The sequence below is a fragment of the Microtus ochrogaster genome, unplaced genomic scaffold (genome assembly GCF_000317375.1).
Source record: "Microtus ochrogaster isolate Prairie Vole_2 unplaced genomic scaffold, MicOch1.0 UNK17, whole genome shotgun sequence".
NCBI lineage: Eukaryota > Metazoa > Chordata > Mammalia > Rodentia > Cricetidae > Microtus > Microtus ochrogaster.
Genome location: NW_004949115.1, coordinates 468,404 through 478,063, shown reverse-complemented (window position 1 = coordinate 478,063; position 9,660 = coordinate 468,404). Strand labels below are relative to the sequence as shown.

At 40.5% G+C, this 9,660-nt stretch overlaps 1 protein-coding gene across 3 annotated transcripts in view; it reads right to left on the bottom strand.

The window, feature by feature from the left end:
- Nucleotides 1-9,660, bottom strand: part of Acsl4 (acyl-CoA synthetase long chain family member 4) — a 77,372-nt gene that overhangs the window by 3,823 nt on the left and 63,889 nt on the right. For all 3 annotated transcript variants that reach the window (XM_013353842.2, XM_005367334.3, XM_005367335.3), the window contains exons 12-15: nucleotides 8,715-8,789; nucleotides 7,316-7,507; nucleotides 3,549-3,663; nucleotides 2,582-2,739 (exon numbers count right to left, since the gene is read on the bottom strand). In XM_013353842.2, coding sequence (XP_013209296.1) covers nucleotides 2,582-2,739; nucleotides 3,549-3,663; nucleotides 7,316-7,507; nucleotides 8,715-8,789 — 540 coding nt within the window. The remainder of the gene's footprint in view (nucleotides 1-2,581; nucleotides 2,740-3,548; nucleotides 3,664-7,315; nucleotides 7,508-8,714; nucleotides 8,790-9,660) is intronic.

Below are 9,660 nucleotides of genomic sequence, written 5' to 3'. Positions count from 1 at the left end.
GAGCATAACATAAATATGCAACCCATATAGGCCAGGGGAAGAAACTGGGATCTTTGGAGCTAGAGTTACAGGCTTATGATTATCATTTAGTATGCAAATCATCTATTTTAATTAACATATCTCACTCCAAGCAGGAAAGCTATGGGGGGTCTGCGTCTGCTGGGTCCTGGGATTTTTCTTCTGCTTTCTATATACAATTCAGCTTTGCTTTCCCCAGTTAGCTTCATACAGTTAAATACACACCGATTCAAGTAACTTCTACCTCATTAGAAGTCTCAAAAGAATGACTAAGGATAACTGGAGGGACACTTCCAGTGAAATAGTCTATGAAATACTACATTGAAAGAAAAATCAGAATGTGTGTCAAAAGTTCTCAGAGCCTGGTGACAGTAACATAAAATTTATTTATTACCACGAACAAAGTATCAAGGCACACTATATACTTAAGTACTTTAATAATGTGATTGTTTTCATAGAAAACAGTTATTGAAATTTTTATAGTGCTCATTCAGGGTTCAGAAAGTTCTTAGGAGAAAATAGACAAATTGAGGTTAAAAAAACTAAGACTATAACCTATATTTTAAAACCAAAATGAAATCTGTTGTCTTTTAAAATAAAGAGAAATGTGGCAGCAGATATGTCTTTAACAGAAATAAAAGCCAGTGGAACAGGTGGGTATGACTGTGCACGCCTTTAATCCCAGCACTCAGGAGGCAGAGGCAGGCGGATCTCTGTGAGTTCGAGACCAGACTGGTCTATAAGAGCTAGTTCTAGAATAGGCTCCAAAGTTACAGAGAAACCCTGTCTTGAACCCTGTCTTCCCCACAAGCTAGAGAAGCTTTCCTGATATGGGGACCACTTCAGTATTTGGGAGAAAAAAAAAACCTTTAATGTCATTTCCTTTTGTCTCCAAAATTCCAATCTAGGAATTCACACCAAGAAAACAGTCCCACACAGGCTGAGAAGATGGCTCAGGTACTAAACTGCTGTCACACAAGTATGAGGGCCTGAGTCTGACCCCTAACATCTACTAGAAAAGCTGGGTGTGGCGGCATGTACTTCTCTCTCAGAGTTGGGGAGAAGTAAGGAAAGGCCTGGCGGTTCCAGGTCTAGCCTACTGAGGGGGAGTCACAGGTCTCTGTTTCTCAAGGAATCATCTCTAGCCCCCACAAGCATGTCTACCAGCATACATGCACTCACCTGAACACATATACACTCAAAAATATTATTTTGCAGAAAAGATGTGTTAAGCTTTATTAAAGTGGAAGAAAGTGCTACTCACCTAAAAATCAAACAGATTAAATATTTATATACTGAAAAAACTTTAGACATACAAAATGATAATAAAATTATACAGCTACTGACTTCAAAAATGCAGACAATTCTGACAAAGTCAAGGGGGATGCACCAGAAGGCAATTGCCAGGGGACTGAGTTATTTCCTTATATCTTTCTATATTGTCCAGTATTTGACAATTATAGCTAACTGATAATTAGGAAGTTGTTATTTTCATCTTTAAAATTAAGTGACAGATTAAAAACTAGACAAATAGCTCGCAATTCAACATAGGGAATGCAGGGTTACTCTCTACCATTCCTGAAAAATAAATACCTGAAAATAATTTCTTTACTTGGGAGGCAGAGGTGAGAGGATCACTCCAAGTTTCAGGCTATCCTGATTTAATTAGTAAGCGCTAGGCTAGCCAGGGATACACAATGAGATACTGTTTCAAATAAAAATAAAGCTATTGACTTCAAAATGAAGTCAATGAAACAAGAGGAAAGGCACTGGATGGGAAAGTCCAATTATTCTTAGAGAAGAGAAGCAGAGGAGGATGTGGGGCAGAGAGCTCTGAAAGGCTGTCTTTCCTATGAGAAATAGCCGTGGAACAAGCGCACCCACAGCCTATAGAAGATCCAGCCAGTCAAAATTTCAAAATGGACGGCAGAGGGTCTCACGAGGCCCCCAACCTTAGTTGAGGAGTCCTGGCAGTTGCTATCTCTTGTGGGGTGTGTGGCCACTGATAGATTGCCCACACTTCTGTGGGTAGCGCCCGCACTCACACGCAGGTGAGCAGTACTAACTGGAGTTAGTAGGCTAGTAAAAAGGAAAGAAGAGAGCACTTGGGAGGCAGAGGCAGGCAGATCTGTGTGGGTGAGTTTGAGCCCAGTCTGGTCCTCAGAGCTAGTTCCAGGACAGTTAGAGCTATACAGAGAAATCCTATCTAGACGATGGGGGGGAGGGAGGACATAAAGTTGGAAAGGAGACTCATTGCTGGAGAGGATTGGAGGGAAGTTTAAGGTGTATAGATATGATTAAAATTCATTATATACATGATAAAAATTCTTAAGGAACAAAAAATTACATATTCTTTAATTGGTAACTTGATTTTATATACACATAATACTTGAGGTTTTAGAGAGTTGGGAGAGAAGTGTTTTAAGGGGGCCAAATGGCAGTAGTAAGGAGCGGATATGACCAAAATGCATTACATACATGCATGAATGTTTTAGTGCAATTTACAAAATATTGATTAGGTGAGTGTTATGGACTTCAACAGCTTAGCAATTCCATTACTCACTAGTATTTGCAGCTTCTCGAATTTCTTTCAGTATTTCAGCTTCCATGGCAGGGTTATTGCAAATATCAACCCAAGATCCTTCTACCCCTTTCTGTTGTGCCAAAAGGGTCAACTTTTTCTGGTTAGGAACCACAAAACTGATCACATAGGACTGGTCACTGAAAAAAATTAGATAATAAAACAGAAATCAAAATGAGCAAAACTACCTGTGAGTTATTCAATCTAACAGTACAGTAAGGTAATGCTAAATATACATATTATATGATATTAATAAAGAAGCAAGTGGTTCAATCTTGAAGGCTTTTAACTTAGAAAACTGTAAACTAAAAACTCACCCCATCATGTATTAACTGTGTATTATCATGGGGTGAGTAAACTGTTAGAGAAATTATTCATGCTAAGTCTCAGCTGCTATGAATCCTACATGAAAGAACTTGCAGCATAAGTTAAATAGACACTTAGCAAGACACGGTAGATGTCTAATAAAGAACTACAATATGTTACTGAAATGGTATCTGTGCTGTTAAATAAATCCAAGAACATTCACGTTAATTTTCCCAACCCAAATCAAAATTCTAAGCGGAGTTTGATGGTATCTGCATGCTTATACACAACCAAATTGATTTTATAATGTTCCTAATACTGTAAGTATTTGAAGCACAAAACACAACTACTCTTTGGCTGGCAAAATAGTGATCAAGCCTGATATCTAAGTTTGTTCTCCAGGACTCACATGGTGATGGAGAGAACTCCTACAAGTTGACCCACATGAGCACCCCCAACAAACAAACAAATAAACAAATACATATAATACTTTTAAAAAGAGTCACCAGCCAGGCAGTAGTGGCTCACACCTTTAATCTCCACACTTGAGAGGCACAAGTCAGCCTGGTCTACACAGATAGTTCTAGGATAGCCAAGGCTACACAAAGAAATCAAGCGAGCAAGCAAATAAACAAAGAGATACCTTTTGGCAAAAGCACAGATGTTGTCAATCAGTGGGCAATTCTTCAGGGCTGCTTCTACTTTCCCAAGAGACACATATTCTCCTGCTTGTAACTTCACCAGATCTTTCTTACGATCTGGAATCATAAAAAATATGGATCCGCAGGTTAAATAGGACATTGGTCACTGTCTCTCAGAGGCGTGCTCTTTTCTGAAGGAAGATGGAAGGGAAGTGAATCCAGGGGAGAGGGGAGGGGGGAGTGAGGAGCAGCTGGGAAGAGTGAAGGGAGGGAAAACTATGGCCAGATGTATTGTATGAAAGAAGAATCTATTTTCAAGAAAAAAAAATACAGATCCACAATGTTTCATTAAGGAATGTACAATTCTGACTCTATTTCAATTTTATCACCATAGTCTTTATTTACAAAGGTATTTCCTCTAAAATCTTGCCATATATATAATTTTCCCATGCATATCACTAAAAAAAGTGACTCAGGTATTCTTATAAAGATCCACCTGGTGTGTAAGGCAAGAGTGTCGTAAGTTCTGCACAGGCGTGGTTTACATAGTGGGTTCAAGTCCAGTCTGAGGTACATAGCAAGAGTCTGTCTCAAATCATTTCTCCAGTGGAGTGTCACTGGGTATATCAACCACATAGCAGGGCAGGCCCCATCCCTAAGAGTAGTCAGCCCATGTTAAAACAGGAGCAGCGGGGCTGCGTCCCTAGCACCCCAGCCGCTCCCCGGCTGCCTGGCTAGCTTATGCCCCGAAATAATTACACGGACACTGTATTCTTTTAATCACTGCTTGGCCATTTCTATCTAGCCTCTTCTAGGCTAACTCTCGCACCTGAACTAGCCCATCTCTAATAATCTGCTGTAGCCCACAAGGTGCGCTTACCGGGAAGATTCTAGCCCACGTCCATCCTGGGTCGGAGCTTCATCACGTGTGCCTCAGAGAGCAGAGCTCTCGCCTCTGCCCGCAAGAGTGGAGCATCGTGTCTCTCCGAGGCGTCTGCCCCTGAGAGGAGAGCTGTCGAGTCTGACCTCACTTCCTCTTCCGCCCAGCATTCTGCTCTGTTTACTCCTCTCCCCTACGTTCTAACCTATCAGGGCAAGCAGCTTCTTTATTTAATTAACCAATGGCCTTCCTCCATCAAGCCCACACAGAAAAAGAAGACTCCATGGTATTTTTTCCCTACCCCCATTAAAAGAGTGTGCAAGTGTGTGAGAGCACAAAGTGGGGTGGGTAAGATCCGAGAGGACTTGGAGGAAGTAGAAACATGATCAAAACACTACATGAAAAAGTTAATAAAAATGATCTTCTCCGAACTGATTATAGTGAAGGTAAGGGAAAAAACAGAACTTGGACAATTAAATTCGAATGGGAGTTTCGTCTGGTATAGGCCATGATGGTTGGCGTTTATGGCAGGGATCACTCACACTGCCGACCTCCCAGAAGCATGTCATAGTATCTTGCATATCAGCACTTCAACAGATGCTAATTCCCATCTTCCCCATTTGACATTTTCTTTGTAAAGTGACAGTGCCACAAGAAAGTACTGTCATAGGATGCCTCAACTTCAATCATTGTCAGCCTGCTGAAAATCCTTTGCGTGAATGATGTGCTGTCTACCAAGAGCAATAGCAGGGAGGCAGGGGAGTAGGAGGATGAGGGAGGAGGGTTGTGATCAACATGCACTATACTCGTGTGTAAAACAAATTGCTTTTCTAAAAAAGACTGTGACAGGGACTTCTCTACAATGAACCTTTCTGACATTCTACTAAATCTAACGGCTTCCTTTTCCATTTTAAACCTACAGCAACACTGTGAAAATCTTGTGCGCATGCATGGTTTATGTGCATATCTATGTTAACAATATTTATATATTTGGATCACAATTGTTTACTTTTGTCTATAATGCACAATTGTAAGGTTGTATGCACGGCATCAACATCATAAAAATTCTGTAGTACACACACACACACACACACACACACGGGCTACAGAGATGGACAGTCTATAAAGTGCCTGCCATGAAAGCATAGTGACCTTAGTCAGATATCCAGCACCCACATCAAAGCTGGGCAGTGGCATGTAATTATAAGCCCAGTCCTGGGAAAAAGGCATAGACATGTAGATTCCTAAAACTCATTGGCCAGGGAGTCCAGACAAATTGATGAGTTTCAGGTTCAGTGAGAAAATCTAACAAAATAAGCCAGAAAGTGATCAAAAAGGATATCCAATGCCTCAACCTCTGGCCCCCTGGTTTACCCACACATCTATGTGCCACCTATGAATAAGTACAAAACCCATATGCACACACAAATTGAAGAGAGGCCAGGCATGCTGACACATGGGTACAACTCCTACTCTTAGGAGTCTGAAGCAGGAGGTTGTGAGTTCAAGGCCAGGTTGCTGTGGGACGGTTTGTATCTTGTAAAATGCTGATTGGCCAGTAGCCAGGCAGGAAGTAGAGGCAGGGTGATGAGAACAGGAGAATTCTGGGAAGAGTAAAGCTCATTCTGCAGTCGTGATGGAGCCACAGAGGAAGATGTGACTGCCTCACCGAAAAAGGTACCAAGCCATGTGGCTAACTCAGACAAGAATAATGGGCTAATATAAGATGTAAGAATTGTTAATAAGAAGCCTGAGCTAATGGGCCAATCAATTTATAACTAATGTAGACCTCTGTGTGATTCTTTGGGATAAAGGACTGCGGGAACCAGGCAGGACAGAAACCACAGTCAACACCAGGTTGCACAACATAATATAATCATGTCTAAAAAACAGTTGGTGCTGGCAGGGAATAAAGGAGAGCTTAGCTTAGGATGTAGATCCATAATACAGTACTCCTCCAGCAAAAAAAAGAACCTAGGTTTAGTCCCCAATAGATGAGGATAAAAAGAACTATGAATGTAATATCATGAAAAAAAAAGCTTAGCAGTTTTTTAAATGAGTCAGTGTTAGAGGTGAAGACAAAGCTTCCCAGGAAATCTCTAATTACATTCTGCTCGGATACTATGTGTGAGTCCAGCAGCAAAGCAAGCAAGGACAGGATAGGCCCTGCAGAGTGGCACTCACAACTAGATAGTGCCTTTGCCTGTTTAAAGTGAACATAGCATTTGCTTGGAGTCACTTTTGGAGTTGTATTTTAAATGAAAATGTCTACTTCTGTAAGCCCAGTAAAGAAAATGCCAAAGCAACACTCATTTTCAAAAGAATAGACTGGTTCTGAAGATTGAAATGATCATTTTCAAACTCTCATGGACAGTTAGAGCCAATAGAAACAGGAAAACATGGATGCATGGTGATCACTGAGCAATAACAGGGAGGCAAGGCCTAAAATTGTGTGTGTGTGTCACAGAAAGTGGTTCCACGGAGTCTCACAGAGTTAAAACAAATCTTCAATTATTTTTGTTTTCCCAGAAAGTGATCAAAAAAGGACATCCAACGCCTCAACCTCTGGCCCCCTGGTTTACCCACTGAATCAGTTATTTCTTTTCCTGTCCATTTTCCCCACCTCAAAGACTGCTACCACTATTACTACTACTTAAAAAGATTCAGCTACTTCTCTGAACAGTTTACATTTATGTAAACCAACACCAGCAGCTGCCCTGTGAGGTTGGGGTAAAGATAGAGCTCAAGCATGAGGGCATAAGTAAAGTAACTTGCAGAAAGTTGTAACCAATTAATCCATCAACCCTGTGGATGAATGGACCTATATTGTCTTTCAGGCTCACTGAAGTCACAAAATGAAAGATACCATAGAGAAGAGAATACACTGACCTATAATCTGTAAGCACCCATCAGGATGGAATTCTCCAATATCACCAGTGCAAAACCACCTCTGTCCATTTTCATCCACAGAATAATCTTCTGCAGTTTTCTCTTCATTTTTAAAATATCCCATGGAGATATTCTGCCCACCGATCACGATTTCACCTCTGGGGTTTGGCTTATCATGAACTGTATAACCACCTAGAAATAATTTTTTTAAATTAAAAAAAAAATTAAAGAAATCAATTATTATCCTAAAGCAAAATTTATCTGCTTTTATAAATTCTTCATTACAATTGTGTGTGTGTGTGTGTGCCCGTGCGCTCGCCCGTGTGCTCTTGCACATATATTCACGTGCCACACTGCACATAAGTCGGAGAAAAACTTGCGATAGTTGGTTCTTTCCCAACGATCATCAGGCTTGGAAATAAGTGCACTTAGCCATTGAGTCATTCATCTCAAAAACCCTTCATTAATTCTTAAAGCTTTGCTATTCTTAATTATATACTGTGTTTATGGGAGACTCTTAGCTTACATTTAGTCAGTTACAGGAGTCTAACAGGTGAACAATTTGAAGGCACTGGAGAACTCTACATCACCACTAAAAAACCTCGTACCCAAACCTGCCATGACATACAGAGGACATAGTTAAATCTTAGAGTTCACAGGACTCATACGATGAGACCATCCCAAACAAGAGCAGTACTTAAAGCTGTTGTAAGTAAACCATCAATGTGTGCTTATCAACACTTCTCAGGTTTTATGCTCAGAGAAGTTTCAGTGAAAGGTAAGGGACAGCAAGTACCTAAGGAAGGCAATACCATTAAGCAAGAGAGAAGTGGAGGCCATGGGAACTGGAGGGAAATTTTATGGGTTTAAACAGGGGCAAGACAATCACTGTTTGATAGTTATTATCAATTCTTTCTGGCATAGCAAGGCTGTCTATTTATTTAATAAACCAATTTGCTGTAATTAATGTATTTTATTATAGTTTATCATGTCCATCATAGAAAAATCGGTTTACTTCTGTCTCTAGCTCTTTATAATAAGAATTATCAATAGTATGTATATGGTTCTGGCTTCCTCTAAATGCACTGCCTCCGTAAGTATTTGTGTAAATATTTACTGCAAATAGCTACATAGATGAGTCTTGACTACAGAAATCTGCTAAGGTCAGGATCTTGCCAGGGAACGATCCAATCAGACTCTTTCCCTCACCTTGCCATCAAGTATTTCCTAAATTAAAAAAAAAAACACAAAAAACCACAGTGGCTAAAATCTAGACATATCCCCCACCAAACAGAGAAAAACCCCAGGCAGCAGGCAGTCCTGAGGCTGCAGACATCTAGAGTGCATGCAGACATTTCCAGCATATCTAGAGCCACTCGAGCTTGTGGCACACTCTTACCTTCCTGCCAGTCTTTCAGCTTAATTTCACAGCAAATAAGAGGAGCTCCAACTCTTCCAGTAGTATAGTCAGTAACTGTGGGAGAAAAGGTGACAAAATCATCAGTAGACAATCATTCTGAAGTCCACATAAAGCCACCAGAAACAGTCTAAAGATGACAGAAGAAGCCACGGGGGAGTGCCAACTCTTCATTTTTTAGGGTTAGGATTTCCATTTCTTCAGTGCATTCTTGCTTTTCTGGGCTGTACTTTTGATGATTACATTTTAAACAAAGTTCTGCTACAAGTGAAGAACTAGGTCCATCATCATCTACGCAGGATTCTGCTAAGACAGAATGTGATGAGAATTCTTGCTCTATCGCTATGAATTTCTTTTTTATAAAGATTTATTTATTTACCATAGTAAATAAATATACATATATACAACATTCTGCCTCGATGTATGCCCGCACGCCAAAGGAGGGCGCCAGATCTTATTACAGAAGGGTGTGAGTCACCATGTGGTTGCTGGGAATTGAACTCAGGACCTCTGAAAGAGCAGGCAATGCTCTTAAGCTCTGAGCCATCTCTCCAGTCCCCTCGCTATGAATTTCTTAGTCTCCATTTCTTCACCTATAAAAACACTGACTTCATATAAGTGCATACTGGAGAGATTAAATGTGTTTACTAATACTTGTCACAAACAGAATGGTCAAGAAACTTTTTAATTGTTCTCAAACATCATCATCATCATGGCATTAATTAGCCCTTCCTTGGCAATCTGTGACTACTCTCAGCAATAATCACATCTTCACAGATGGCTTATTATGAATCCAGTACTATATTAAGCATTGTGAGCTAACATACAAAAGATAACGAGACCCAGCCCTCAGAGACCTGACCATCAGCAAGCTACCCAGGGAGAAATGTATGTGAAACAGTATGGAGAACACGTAAGTCCTCGTCTG